General features: G+C 37.7%; 1 protein-coding gene across 4 annotated transcripts in view; it reads left to right on the top strand.

Moving 5' to 3' along the window:
- CTNNA2 (catenin alpha 2) overlaps positions 1-15,325 on the top strand; it is a 1,515,416-nt gene extending 1,500,091 nt beyond the window's left edge. For all 4 annotated transcript variants that reach the window (XM_072637016.1, XM_072637013.1, XM_072637014.1 and 1 more), the window contains one exon: positions 14,121-15,325. In XM_072637016.1, the coding sequence (XP_072493117.1) occupies positions 14,121-14,408 (288 nt within the window). In that variant the 3' untranslated portion in view covers positions 14,409-15,325. The remainder of the gene's footprint in view (positions 1-14,120) is intronic.
- The last annotated feature ends 722 nt before the right edge of the window (positions 15,326-16,047 follow it).

Raw genomic sequence — 16,047 nt, 5'->3', positions numbered from 1 at the left:
AAAAACACTTTGAATATAAAAAGTGATAGATTTAGGTGTTGACTTATATCCTCAATACCTGGCATAATGCCTTGCTGAGTAATCACTTGATAAATACTTCTTGGTTTGGATTGAATTGGACTGAGTTGAGTTGGAATGGATTAGCTTGGATTGAATTAACTTGGATTGGATTGCCTCAAGGGCTGGAGAAGACTATCCTAAAACTAGCGTCAAATGACCATACTAAAAATCAGAGAGAATCATCAGAAGAGGTCTGGTCAACAAACACAGATTTATTTATTTATTTATCCATTTATTTTTAGCCAATGAAATTCAAAATTATATACTGAATACATAGAATGTGGTTAGCTGAATCATTGAAGGTCACCTATGATTACTAAGCTAGTTCAAGTATTGAAGCTGGCATTCTTCATATACACACTCTGTGTGAGAGTTACACTGAAGTCTGAAAGTCAGTCATTGTTCTCATGGAATTGTTATACCATAAAAGGATCCAAGACATACACACATATCATGTGAAATAGTACTCTGGGACTTCAAATCATTCAAGGCAACATTCAAAAGAGTTCTACATTTGCTTTAAAAAAAAGTACTGTATACATAATAATGGCTAGAATAATTTAGAGAAAGGGGTGCTCACTTCAAACTAAGGTGGTATAGAGAAATTGGGTTATATCTGTAGTCAGAGGCACCATGTCCAAATTTCAACTTTCTATTGTTAATTATAATTTTGGGTGAGTCACTTTCCTTCTCCTATTGTTTCTACCTCCACATCTCTCTTTGTTTTTGTTCTCTGGACCACTTTAGGTCCAACCATCATCACCTAGACTATCATGATAATCTTATCAATTTCCCTGCATCAAGTTTCCATCCCTACTTCCTTTCAACTTCTGCTTATTTGACAAAGTATAGGTGTGAACATGTCATGTCCTCCTCCCCATCCCTTCTACTCCCTCACCAGTAAATTCTGGTGATCATTGTAACCTAAAGAATAAAGTATAAGAACCTCTCTTTTGGATGTAAAACCCTTCAGGGGGATATCTTTGTTTAATCTATACTTTCTACCTTATTCCACACTATTCCTCTTTCAAATTCAACTTGAGTTTCCTCCTAACCATTCCTCATGTAGATCAATCCATCTTTCATCCCTGTGCTTTTGTACTAACTGCCTCACAGTCCCCAAAGACCCTTCTCTCTGAATCCCCAAATCTTAGAATTCTTAGTTTTATTCAAGAAAGACCCAAATCAGATCTTATCTAAATGAAGCCCATCCTACCCATACTCCCTTAATTTTCTAGCATGACTCCCATGACTATGTATTATTTTTGTATATACTCACATATGTTTGTAAATACCCATAAATATTATTCTAATATTTGCTCCTTGAGGTCAAGACTTGCATTTTATATTTATTTCTCATGAGGTTAATATGGTGTTCATCATCTCTTTAAAAATGCTTGTTGACTTAACGGGCCTCCATTTACTCCTGAGAGAGGAATATGGATTAGAAAACCTATAAGCTCCCTTCTAGCTCATAGCCTATGATGACATAATTTGGGACATTTCAGAAAATTGGAATGTTATATAGCAAAGTGAGGAAGTGAAGAAGGTGATGTTTCTGAGAGGGACTAAAGAAACTGATATATCTACAGTGGAGTTTTCAAAAAAGTGTGTTTTTGGAAATGTGCCTGAAAATCTAATTTGTAGATAATTGAAGGGATAGAATATCAGCCTATGTAAATGTGATTTTCTTCTTTATATAATAGCAAGCTATTGGAGGTTTGGGAGCTTAAAAATTGCCCACAGGTTTGTAGCACATAACAAAATGCTTTCTTTTCCATTTAGTAGTCTTGTGAAATTCCCATTTATACAGTAAGACATTAAGATTCAGAAAAAGTGAACAGTTTGTCAAATGCAATGTCTCCAGAATCCAATTCCATAGCCTTTTGCATTCCACCACATTACATCCCAATGCTTTGGGAAAGTAATCTGGTTACACTATAGAGGGTAAAGTGAATAATTGAGGAATTGGAAACCTTGGAAGTTCTCAGGGCATCCAGGCATAAAATGATATCTCTGACATAGACACGGAACGGTTGGAAGGGAGATGTCTGAAGTTTCTATATTTCAAGGACCGAGGATTGTAGTGGAATGAGTACTACTTCTGCCAATGAGAACAACAATTCCTTTGTAATAGAAACTCTTCTATATTGGCTGTGACTAAAAAAAAAAAACACATCATTTTTTTCCAACTAAATATTTTAAATAGGTTGTTTCTCATACAGGAGATGTAGGGGCCATCTCGGACCCATGTCCAGAGACTTTTTAGTTTGATAAGATTTTCCAGAGCTTGTGCTCTACCAAATGCTTTCAATGTGGCCTCTAAGCAATAGAGGCATTTGAAAATGATGTGTGTGTGAAAGAGAGAGAGAGAGAGAGAAAGAGAGAGAGAGAGAGAGAGAGAGAGAGAGAGAGAGAGAGAGAGAGAGAGAGAGAGAGAGAGAGAGAAACAGACAGACAGACAGAGACAGATCTTATGGTCCTAGAGCTAGAGCTGAAATGGAGAACTCCAGGAATTATGTAGGTCACCTCTTTCAATGTAGCTATAAGGAAATGGAGGTCTAGAGATTTAAGGTGAGTTTTCCAAGGTTTCACAGGTAATAAGCATCAAAAACAGGAGTGGAACCTATGTTCTTTGACTCCAGAGAAAGGTTTTTGTTTTTGTTTTTGTTCCACTATTAAGAAGCAAGAACTTATAGGAGTTGGTGATTTTCATTTTTGGATCCCCAGTAGCTGGTGTGTAATGTTTGTAATAATTGCTTGTTGATCCATTCGTTGACTTTGTGAAAAAATCCACCTCAGACATTTATTAGTTCTATACCCTTCTGAAAGTTACTCAGTGTCACTTGACCTGCCTTTCTTCATCTGTGCAATGTGATGTTTAGACTCTTTGAACTCCGAGTTCCCTGAATTTAACTTCTATGAAGTCCTGATATTTTAGAAGGGCAGGAAATAATCTTTATTGAAATTATTTATTTATCTGAATCATGACACTTTATCTGAAATCACCATTTATAATTTTGTTTTCCATTTATTCTAAGGCAACCCCACCAACTAACCAGACTAGTGCTTACTAGAAACTTATTTTAACTCATATGATATTTCGTAAATGATACAGATTACAGATGATGTTCGTATATATCACCTGGCACTCTACCTTGCACATAATATTCATTTAATAACTGATTGCATGATCAATATGCACTCCAGAAAGCATATAGCTAATACAAAATGGCCATTCTCTAAGGAATTTTTAGTCCTCTCTTCCTTATTGATGGTTTTTTGTAGGTTTGAGTGCTTATAAGGTAGAACATCATTATGAAATATCTGGTCCTACAGGTATCAGTTATTCCCATTTTTTTTTTCAGATAAGGACAGTAAAGCTCATAGAATTGATGTAATTTTCCCAAAGGAACTGTTATAACTGGAAGGAACATTGGATTTGTTGTGAGAGAACTAGGGTTCAAATCCGGGATTGGCCATTTTTTATTTATGTAACCATCATTTAGTTTCTCTGAGTCTCTGTTGAAGAATGTAAGATTGGACTAGATGAGATTTCCTTGAAGCACCTTTTAGACTGAATTTATGAGAACTGGATGATTCAAACATTGAACTCAGTTGTAATTCCAGTCCAATGTATGATATTGTCTCTCTGTTTTCCCAGAGCTATGATTTAATGAAAATTAATTGGGTAGTAATCAGATCTAGTAGGTAGAATTCTGAGCTTGTAGTAGAAAGACTGAGTTGAAATTTTGCCTTTGATGTTAATTTGCTGTGCAACCCTGAACAAATCATTTGACTTATCTGATCCTCAAGAAACTTCATATGTCACAAATATCCTAGGGGTAATCAGAGTTTTATGCCTGTAGGTCCTGTAAACTGAGAAAAAATTGCATATCATTTCCTACTAAATTGGACAGAGACTGGAAGCAGGGACTACTGACACATTGAAGATATTCAGGAATGCAGAGATAAGGGTTTCCCATGTTTCTTTTGATCAACATCTGATCTGTTACAACCCATATGTACAAGTGCCTGAACATATAAGTATAGGAGATGGAGTCTTCCCATTTCTCAAGGCTCATTGAGGGGTCTAGTGATTTTGGAAGAGCATTCAATTTGGAGTCAGAGGTCCTAGGTTTAAATCCCAGCTCTGCTACATCCTATGTATATGATCTTGATCAATTACTTTCCCTTATATAGATCTGCTTCCTCACTAGTTAAAGGAGTGAGTTAGCCATGCTAGGTCCCTTTTGAGGTTCTGCTATATTTCTCTGGTGACATCTCCACTCCAAATGTTCACATGGACTATTTACCCAACCTGTGATAGAACCTTCCAAGCTCATGTTGATCTGATCAGCCACAGTCAGACACACTGTACCCTGATGCCAACATAGCGATGTCATTTTGGTCCTCTTTAAGAATGAAGGACAATGACCAACCAACCAACCATATTTCTCTACTACAGCTCCAAGATTTACTCTTTTAATAGAGGATGTTAGGAACTGACATCTACATTTTTCTTGCTATATATTCAGACCCATCCAGTAAGTTCACCATTGTTTGGAATGTTAAAAGTCTGAAAATTACTTAACTATTGATGAATCCTAATTTATATTGTGTGAATCTATTCGAGATGATCTGGCTTATTGATAATAATCAAATATGGTATTTATATAATACTTCACAATTTACCAAGAGCTCCCTATACATAATATTATGTTAACTCTTAAGGAAGCTAGTGAGGTAGGCACTGTAGATATTGTCAGGGAAAGGAGCCTGAGGGAGTTGGAAGAGCTAAGATTTTGAAGTTTAAGGACTTGAATTTGAATATTTACTCTGCTATTACCATTTTGACCTTTGGACAGTCACTTAACTTCTTTGGATCTCAGTTTCCCCATTAACAAAATGGGAGACTGGGGTCTCTCAGATCTTCCCCACTTCTAGATCTGTAATCTGATGAAATTTATTTTTAGAGTTCTGGACTTAGACCTAGGTTTGAATCCTGCCTCAGCTACTTACCCTGGAAAAATCACAACCTTTTTTTTTACCTCAGTTTTTTCATTGTAAAATAACAGAGCTAAATTCTGATCTCTAAGTGACCTTCCAATTATAAATCTATGATCCCATAAACCTAAGACTTAGAGAGGGATACAGTGAGTTGCCAAGTTCACACAAATAATAAGTATCACAGGCAGAAGGTGAATCCATTTCTTCAAGCCCATACCTTCCTCAATTCAAGTTCACCATGTAGTTCCTTCTTGTTGAAACAATGTCCATTTGAATTGTTGGAATTTTTACCCTGTAGAAGAAATGTTGGATTCAGATTATACTCAGCATTCTTTCCAAATCTTGTCATTTATAGCTCACTAATCCTCTCCCTTATAATTCCTTCTTCTCCACTCACACAATCAACCAACCCAGTTCAGGATCGTATCATATTTCACCATGTCTATTTTAAGTCTTCTCATTTGTATTTTGTCCACAAGTCTCTCATTTTATTCTGAAACAGCTGTCAGCATGATTTTCCTGAATTGCAGATCTGAGATCATGTCACTCACCTACTCAATAAATTCCAATGAATCCCTATTGCCTCAGGATAAAATATGAAATACAGTTTGACATTTAAAGCCCTTCATAACTTGGCTACTTTCAACCTTTCAGTCTAATTATAAAGTACTCCCCTCCATACACACTCCAACCCAGTCATAGTGACCTACATGCTGATATAAACGCATGACATTCCATCTCCTATCTCCATGTCTTTGTCCTGGTTCTTCTTCATGCTTGGCTTGTACTCTGTCCTTCCTTTCCCTTCTCAGAATCTCTGCAACTTATCTTAAGTGTTGCTTTTTGTATGAAGCCTTTCTGGATTTTCCCTCCCTTTCCAGGATGATGGTGGCCTTCCTCCTAAAGCTGTCATGTATTTCTTTTGTATATATTCTATGTAGATGTAACTGAACATATTGTTTTACCAGTAGATTGCAAGTTCATGGAGGGCAAGAACCTCATTTGCCTTTGTCTTCATAGCCCATATTCCCTGAAAAATTCCTGGAACATAGTAAGTGCTCAATAAATGTTGGTTTGTGTTTTCAGTTGAGATGTAATTGAAATCTATGGAACTTAACTTGAGAGTGTTTCTCAAACCCTTGTATAAGTATGATCTATCTCCAATCAGAAATAAATTACTACTACTTATAGACATAGATAGATAGATAGATAGATATAGATAGATAGATAGATAGATAGATAGATAGATAGATAGATAGATAGATAGATAGAGTATATCATTTGTAGCTCTTAGGATAGTACTAGGCACAAAGTAATTAACTTTAAAGTTTCTTAATTAAAATAACCTAGTCACAGATTATCCAGTCCCATCTTTGGTCCATGTGGCAGACACTGGAATATGCCATTTGTCCAAGGAGGAAAACAAAACTCAGGAACATCAAGGGTTCTGAGCAAGTTTACATAGAGGAAACAACTCAAAAAAGAAATGACTTTCATGTGCTTCCTAGAGGTGGCACAATGTGTTCCCCATTGACTCAGAACCACCTTTGCTATTTCTCTTCTTGGAGAAGCACACAGCAAAATTCCTGAGCAAGATGATAAGGAAAAACAAAACTGAGACTGAGTTGGGTTTAGTGGCTTGCTCAGAGTCATGAAGGAGCCAAGTATCAGAGAAAGGATTTGAATTCCAGTCTTTTATACTCCAAGTGTAGTACACTACTGTGCAATTCTGCAGGAACTAGGTAGCACAGAAATGGACTCGGAGTTAGGAAGATGTGAGTTCAAATCTGCCCTCAGAGCTTACCAGCTGTGTGACTGAATAAACGACTTAACTTTTTTGACTCCCTTTCCTCAACTGTAAAATGAGGATAATAACACCAACTTACCTCACAGGGTTGTGATGAACATCGAATCAACTAAAACTTGGCACATAGCAGCAGTGTATGAATGGTTACTTCATGTGCTCCCCTCTTATCATCATGATAATCTGTTGTTGTGGTTACTGTTGCTGCTGCTACTAGTACTGCTGCTGCTACTACTACAAATAAAAATAACAGCCTACATTTATATGCCACTAAAATTTTCAATGTGTTCTAATATAATAGCTGATTTGATGCTCTACTATGCCACAAACTACCATCACCAGTTATGATCTTGTGAATCGAGTTCTGAGAGGAAAATGGACCAGAGGATTCATTCAGAAGTTCTATCCATTATGCTTATTTAATGCAGATCTGGTTATTGTTATGGCAAATTACTGGCGTGGAGGCTTTTGGTTCTATCAGTAATTCCTTGGTAACTTAGTGAGTTTCCTGGGGCATTAAGAAATCATGTCTTGCCCAGGTCCGTACAGCTAGAATGTGGCAAATATAAGACCTGGACCTACATCTTCTTGATTGTGCTGATGGATATCTCTTCACTCCCCAATGCTGCCCTTTAAGCTTTGTACAACATGGATCCTCTGACTGAACCACAGTTTCACAGCTAGGATAACCATGAGAGACCAAGAGGCATGATTAGTGCGTAGAGATGTGCCTTGTGAAAGGGTGGGTGTTGTGAGAATCATTGTTCTGAAAGACATAAGCCTGTATTCCAAGCATCCCTACTTTGCAATTAACCTCTTCTGTAGGGGTTGGTGGGGCAGAGGGTGTCTGTAAAACAACACAATTCAAAAATCAGTTACAAGATGGCATCATACCATCATAGACAATAGTTACAGCTGAAGTATAAAGAAAATATATTTTTTAGTCATATTACCTAAACTGTTGAGTGCTTCTCCAACTTAGAATTTGTAGCAAAGATGTGAAAATCTGAAAGAAATGGAATAGAGCTTAATGGCATTGGAAAGCAGAGAAAATGTCAACCAATGGTCTCTTTTTTTTAAGTAAACCCATTTTAGAAATAGAGGCCATTCTGGGTTTTTCTTAGCAGTTGGCCACACAGGAACAGAGGGGAATAAAATAAATCTCTTCAAAAATCAATATTTTTAGTTGTCAGAGGACAAAGCAACAAACTTACTGTGCACCTACTCTGTGCCAGGAACATTCCAATGAAATGAAATAGCATGTTGAAGGATTCAACCTAGCAACCTGGTGGCTCAAAGGATTATTTTGAATCCTGTTTCAGACATTTCCTTGCTAGGCATGACCTTGTGCAAGTCATTTAATCTCTCTGTACCTCAGTTTCATTTTTTGTAAAATGGGGGAGTTGGATATTTGAATATGATGCCATCTAGATGATCCCTACAGTTCGAAATATGTGATACTTTATGGAGAGAAATAAATACAAAGTATAAACATAGGAATACAAAATAATTAAGAGAGAGGAGGGAAGAGGGGAGAGAGAGAGAGAGAGAGAGACAGAGAGAGAGAGAGAGAGAGAGAGAGAGAGAGAGAGAGAGAGAGAGAGAGAGAGAGAGAGAAACTACCAACTAGTGATAGACATTAAATGAGGAAAAGCCTTATGTGAGAGAGTATAAAAATAATTTTATTTGGGTGAACCTTGTTATTGGAAAAGACACCTCTAACATGTTCCATCATGATCACATTAGCAACTGAACATTATACACATTTTTCAATAAGATTTCTGGAAACCAGTTCCCATCTATTTTTTTAGTGTAACTTTTACTCTTTAGAAAAAAAAAACTGCTTGCTTTTCCCCCATAATCACAGTCATGTGAATGGGTTCAGTGTTATGTCTTAAAAAAAAAAAAAAAAAAAAAAAACAAACTCAACAGATGGAGACAGTCCTAGATAGGACTCAATTAATTTCAGTTCAATTCAATTCATATTGAGTACCCAACATATCAGATGATGTGCTAAAATGGGAATACAAAGGCAAAATATAAAAATAATCTCTTCCCTCATGAAGTTTATAATTCCACCTATTGGTGGGATTCTATCTCTGGTTACAGACTTCCCTGGCTTACTTGAAATCCCAACTAAAACCGATATTCTACAGGAACCTTTTCAAAACCCTCTTGCTTCTATTGATTTCCTTCTGTTAATTATTTCCTATTTATCATCTATCCAACTATCTTGTATATGTGTGTGAATGTGTACACACATATATCTGTGTGTGAGTGTGTACACACATATATTTCCCTTCTCTTCCCAATAAGATTCATTTCTAAATATTTTTCTTTCCCTTTTCCTATTCAGAGAAAAAGGAGAGAAAGAAAAAAGGAAGGAAGGAAGGAAGGAAGGAAGGAAGGAAGGAAGGAAGGAAGGAAGGAACCCAACCAAACTAACCCACATATCCACTGAGTCTCACATATATGCAGTATCCCCCGCTTAATCCCCTACCTCTGCCAAGAACAGTATATGTTATCTTTTCTTTGATGCTGACTTGTCATTATTATTATAGAAAACTTAGGGTTTGTTCTTTCATTTGCATTATTGTAACCATTGTCTAAACTCTTGCTTTGAAATATATTTTAATTGGTTGGACTGATAGGTTTGTGGAAGTTTGCCATATTTTGTGCAGATAAATTTACTGAGCATAATCTTGCCTATAAATCCCACAAGTGGACTGTTTGTGCCCATTCTCTTGATTTATGGAGATAGCAATATTCCCTGACCTAAACTGACCTCACCTGGCAGCCTCACTAAATATTACAGCCAATGTAACATCTAAGCACTGTTTGTTTCTCTACATTCAGGATTCTTTGCCTTTTAAGTCCTTGTGTCAATAGTCTGTAAAGCCAACTGGAATAGATCACAAAGTCAAGACTATTTATGAGAGCTTTCTTTGCCCCTTCCACCAATCATTTGCTGTCCCTGTGCTAATTTTGCAGACTTGTCTTGAACCCATCCATCAAACATAACTGCCATCTTTTTTTCTTTCAAATTGAGGAGAGTGGATTACTTTACTGTGGATGTCATTATTGCCTGTACCCATTTAGGCACAGCTCTGAGGCTCAGTTCTGGATTCACAGACCCCTGTTCTCCAAGGCTCTAGTCATTAAGGGTTTTCGGATGATATTGGCTGACTGACTCACTCTGATCTTTATGAGTTTTTTCCAAAGGATTCTGTCAGTGGGCTGGGTTACGTAAGTGGATCTAAAGATGGGAAATGCTGTTACCTTAACAGCTTTGATTTGGCAATTAATTCAGTAGAGGTATTCTCATAGGGATAAAGACATAGGGGCAGAGTAACTTTTTAGTTACTGTAAATGGTAGTAGAGTAATTGTTTAATTCAATAGATTCATTCTTATACATATAATAATAAGCATAACAAATCGCCCATGTCATTACTGATGGAAAATGTGTGTCAGTCAATTAATCAGTGACTCCACTCATTATCTCTGGGACTTTACAAACGAAAATATTCCTCCTAAGTCAAAGCTACTCTATATATGTTGTCTTTCCCCAGTAGAGTGGAAACACCTTGAGGATAGGGATTGTCATACTACTACTGCATTTTTATCTCTCCTGCTTAGCACAGTGGTTAAAACATAGTTGGTTCTTATTTTTTCATTCATTCATATCATTTTTCTTTTTTTGGTATGAAACATGATTTTGCTATTTTGAAGAACATTCACAAACCCACACACAATGCCTTGGTTAGTCAAGTTATTTTATACTTATCAGCCAGACTCACAAAAAAGTTTTGCTCAACAGAACTGATGTACTTCACAAACTAAATTTTGAGAATAAGGAGCAAAGTGTAAATAACTCTAGAAAACTTTGAACCCATGGATATTGGGCCAGGACGGATAATTGACAAAGAAGCCTAGACCATGACTACTCTCCCTTTTCCTCTCTACAACGCTTTGGCTTTTTAATTTAATTTTTGTTACCAGGAGGCCACATTTCAGAAAGAAGGGAAAATGAAATCCAGATCTGTTCAGTTGGGGACTAGTCATGTGATTTACTGAGAGCATGATGGGGTGGGGGGTGGGGTTAGAAATGTGTTGGCTTATATTAGCTTCCTGAGATGATTTGTGAATCTCACTTATCCATGCTTGGAAGTTTCTCTTGTTAGCAAGGATGATCGGGTATTGTCTCTACTTAGTAATCCTTAGAAGTCAATTCCAGCTTATGACCTGAGTATTCTGAACTCAGTATGAGAATGTATATATTTCCAGGAGTATAACTGAATTAGTATAGAGCTGAATGGTCAATGCAGAGTGGGACACAGACCTTTGACTGCTGTAGCATTTGTTGAAATCCATTATTGTAGAATATTCTGTTGAATTCTTTAGGTCTTAACTAGCAGGAGAGGTAATGTGGTGAATTGAGATGGGAAAGTAGATAGAAAGCAAGCTTGGGATGCAGGATGACATTGCTTTAAGATCTGGTTCCTATCTATATCCTCACTTAGATATCTTTAACTCTCAGTTCCCTTGCTTTCTTTATGTTTCCTACTCCTCACACACAGCACTCTATGTCCAACTCACAGTGTTTCCATTGACTGTCTCTCCCCCATGCCTGGAAGTCCCTCCCTCCTCTGCTCTGTCTCCTGGCTTTCCTGGCTTCCTGTAAGTATCAGCTTAAATCCCCGCCTTCTGAAAGAGATTTTTCTTGATTTCCCTTAATGCTGGTGTCTTCTCTCTCTTAAATGTCTCCAATTACCTAATTCATATCTCATTTGTATAATTCTTTTGCATGTTGTCTCTCCCATTAGACTGTGAGTTTCTTGAGATCAGCAACTCTTTTGCCTAGTTACCACCACTTAGCAGAGTACTTCATTCACAGTAGGGGAAGGGAGGGTTTAACATCCTTCTATCGTTAAGGTCCACTTATTTCAAAATACATATCGGGCAAGAGAAGTGTCACATTCATACAAAGTTCACCACTTTGCTGCAAATTTCTCCCAAATATTTCTCCCAAATTGGTGAGAGGCTTGGACTTAATGTATAATTCAAACAGTCATGCAGGGTTTCTCAGGTGCTTAGGAGATGGAGATTCAATTCAAGAGAATGAAACAATTTCTGCCCTCAAAAAGCTTGCATTCCATGAGGGCAGATGATGTAGCAATTTATAAGTATGTGATGAACGGCTGTGTATGGAATATATATGGAGAACATCCATGATAGGGGAAGGAGGGTACTAGCAATTGTGTAGATCAGGAAATACTTGAACTTCACTTTGAAGAAAGTGAAGGATTCTGTCAAGGCAAAGGTGGGAGGCAGGTGCAGTAGAGACATGTCATTGCAGAGTTACAGAGATGGGAAAATGAGTTCTTTCTGTGGGAAACGGAGATGAGGATAGGCTGAGACCCAATTCATTCAACTGCAAAGTGTAGGAGGGAGACTAATAATAGACAATAAGGTTGGGAATGTATGTTGGGGCCCAGAGGTGAAGGACTTTAAAAGCTAAAGAGAGGGATTTATATCTTCTCCTAGAATAATTAGGGAACCCCATACAAGTCAGCCTTGGAGGAGAAGGTACTAACAACTGGTCAAGGGTAAGGGCATTGGGGAGTAAGAAACCATGCAAAAGGTGGTGCTTGATCTGAATCTTAAATGAACTATACATTCCCAGAGCAGGATGTTCATTTCTGACATGAAAAGGATGGAGATGAGAGATAATATATCATGTGTCTGAAATAGCATGGTGGACAATATAACCTAAAACACACAGTGAGTAAGGAGGGGGAGCAGGTTGCAAAAAAGTTTAAATGCTCCCAAAATGGTTATATTAGTTTTTGAGATAAAGAAAACTGCTAGAGCTTGTGGGCTAAAAGGATTACATGATCATTTACTTTAGGGAAAGAACTTTGATGAATATTTAAAAGATAGATTGTTAAGAGGAGAGATGAGAAGTAGGAAGATAGATTAGAAGGTTATTAAAATAACCTAAGTGAGAGGTGATAAACCTCTAAACTAGGCTGGTTCTTGTGAAGAGGAAAAGGATTATATGAGAGATGGCAGGGCATAGAAGCAACAAGACTTGCCTACTGGTTGGATATGTCTCAAGTTTCAGGTGACTACAAAAGAGATTCAGAAACTATGTGACCAGAAGTATGTTGGTGCCCACAGCAGGGAAATGCCGAAGAAGAGGGATGGAGGTGGGAATGGAAGATGATGAATTCTGTCTTGCCATGTCCAATATGAGACGATTACTGGACATCCAAGTCACACTGTCCAAAAAGCGGTTGTTTTGCAGAACTAAAGCTCAGAAGAGAGACAAGGACTGGATATATAAATCTGGAAATCATCTGCATAAAGATGACATTTAGGCCCTCAAGAACTGGTGTTTCTAGGGAGAGTGTAAAGAAAAAAGGGAAAACTCAGAATAGTGACTTGGGACACACTCAGAGTTAGATTCCATGACCTGGGTCAATTAATAAATTAATGTTTTGTATTGTTTTGTTTTTTCATGAGAACCTCGATGATATTCTCTGGTAGTGGTCTATGGTCACACTGATTACAACTTGCCAATAGCAGTTAACCATGGTTATGTTTTTTAAATGAGGGACTCAGGACGTGTTCTGTTAATTTCCCATGGTAACTAACAACCTTGTTGGAAGCCAGAGAGTCCATGGACATATGCTATTACTTAATCCCAGCCCAGCCCTGCCTCCAGATCTACACTAGGATCTGTGTTTCTTCAAATCTCCTGTCTCTCTTGGCAGTCACTTGCATGGATATAAAACTCAGGGGTTGAAAAAAAATGTTTGACTTTACAGGGTGTACTGTTTGCTAATTGGTGCTCTTGGTGTGTTCCCTGCAGAAGTGAGAGAAGCAGCGCGTTAGGAGATCCTGATAGACAAACCTTATATTAATACAAAATTTTCACAGGCTCACCAGAAGGACCTCTTTTAACCAGTTGATATCTTCATCTGTAGAAAGACAGCTACAAAGCTTCCATTGTTGTCCTGAGCATCAATATGCTGAGGGTCAAAGGGTATTGGGGGTGGGGGAATGATGGAGTTTGCCATCCTCTCCTTTCCCACTGTTCAATTTCTTCTGATCATAAGCTCCTTCTTTGGCAAAGGCGGGTTGCCTTCCCTGATCCTTAATGGCAGAAATGCATCAGCCCCCTTTTGGATATTTGACTTTGAATAACCCTGGTTTATTTCATTCTCTTGTCCCTTCCTCTAGCTGGACAGCGCCACATCCCTCATCCAGGCAGCCAAGAACTTGATGAATGCTGTGGTTCTCACCGTGAAAGCCTCCTACGTGGCCTCCACCAAATATCAGAAGGTCTATGGGACAGCCGCTGTGAACTCCCCTGTGGTATCATGGAAGATGAAAGCTCCTGAGAAAAAGCCCTTAGTGAAGAGAGAAAAGCCAGAAGAATATCAGACAAGAGTTAGACGAGGCTCTCAGAAGAAACACATTTCTCCTGTACAGGCATTAAGTGAATTTAAAGCAATGGATTCCTTTTAGGACACTAGGCCTTACCAGGGGGAATAAAAGGGGATTTTCTTTTGTTTTCTTTTTTTGATTTTAATCCTTTTTGTATATGTACCTGCTGACTTATGTGCCTCTGGCATGGGGAAAAGCTAATGAACCAGTATCAGTTTGCATGTGATATGAAATCAGATCAGACAGAATCAACCCATGAGTAGCTTGAGTGGGCAAGGCTATCTTGTCTGAAGGTGACAGGAAGCCACTTTTGAAATGCCCACGTAGAACTGGCCAAAGAATTCACATCTTAAAATGTAAGGGAAGGGGAGGGAGGGGGAAGACACATTTTGATCTATCAAAGCAAAACTTTATGCATGCAAGAAACATTAGGTTGGCAGGTATATTGCTAAGTGAAAAGGCTGGGGTTGGGGGTGGTGGGGGTGATGGTAGAAAATTAAACTTGTATTGCTTCTGTTCCAGTGCAAAAAAAAATGTACTAGCCAATATGCTTCCGTGTGTGGCCCACAGATCAAACGATTTAACTTTGAGGTCATATCTTCATGATAGTATGTGAATTTTTAATATAGGGGAACCTAAATAATCCAGCTTCAAATGCTTCTTTCAATCTATATTTTGTTCTTTATCTTCTAGTTCTGCTACGATTCTTGTTCATGTGATCAATTATTCCCATTTACCGACAAAAACTGAAATTGACTTTTGCCAATTGAAATCCTGAGAGCAGCATTTGAAGCACAATATGGTGACTGGCCTTTGCCATTTTGGTTACGATTTTATTTTTTGCTAGAAATAGGAGGCCCTATGGTGGAATGTTTAGAGGTATGGAAATTTGAAAATGTGTGACAGTCTAGATGCAAATATATAGGTGTAGCTTGGAGTGCTGGTATCTACTATACCATTGTATCCACTAACTCTAAATAAACTCATTTAACCTTGAAGTTTGTATAATACTTTGTGTCATTTCAGGTACATACTCATGGGTTGGAATTTCTTGAGCATGAGTAGTAGAAGGGGAACCCTACACTCAAAATTAAAAGACTTGGGTTTGAGTCCTGGCTAATAATAGAGCAATTTAAAGTTTGAAAGTCATTTTATATTTATTATCTCCTTTGATCCTCATAAAAATCCTGGTAGATAGACGCCATTTTTATCTCCACTCTACAAATAAAGCAACTGAGCCTAAGATCTGGGCAAGTGATTTGTCCAGGGTAACACAGCTAATAGAGATTCTGAGGCAATATTTGAACTTAGATTTTCCTGCATCCAACACTCCTTTTCACCATTTGACTTCCTGAATGCATTTGCCCCCATTGGAATAGAGAATCCTTGAGAGCAGAAACTATCTCACTTTTATATTTGCATCATGTGCCTAAAACAGAGGAAGTATTTAAAGTATTTTTTTAAATAAACAGATGCAACACCTCCTAACCATATAACTAGGGATATAAGTACATGCCTTTGACTTTATCTGTAGCCTCCTTTTCCAGATATTATTAGCATACTAGATCCATCCTTTTCATTAAGCAATGAGTATTGTGGTAGATAAATTCAACTCCAATAGCAGCTTGAGGAATATGCTTTTCTCTTTTTAGATATTTTCCCCATCCCTGATTTTTTCATAGGCTCTTTGAGAATCTCTGAAGATAATGATGCCTGAATA

Source organism: Notamacropus eugenii, chromosome 1 (genome assembly GCF_028372415.1).
Source record: "Notamacropus eugenii isolate mMacEug1 chromosome 1, mMacEug1.pri_v2, whole genome shotgun sequence".
NCBI classification, from domain to species: domain Eukaryota; kingdom Metazoa; phylum Chordata; class Mammalia; order Diprotodontia; family Macropodidae; genus Notamacropus; species Notamacropus eugenii.
The sequence above is the reverse complement of the archived record's forward strand: the minus strand, read 5'-3'. Positions and strand labels throughout refer to the sequence as shown.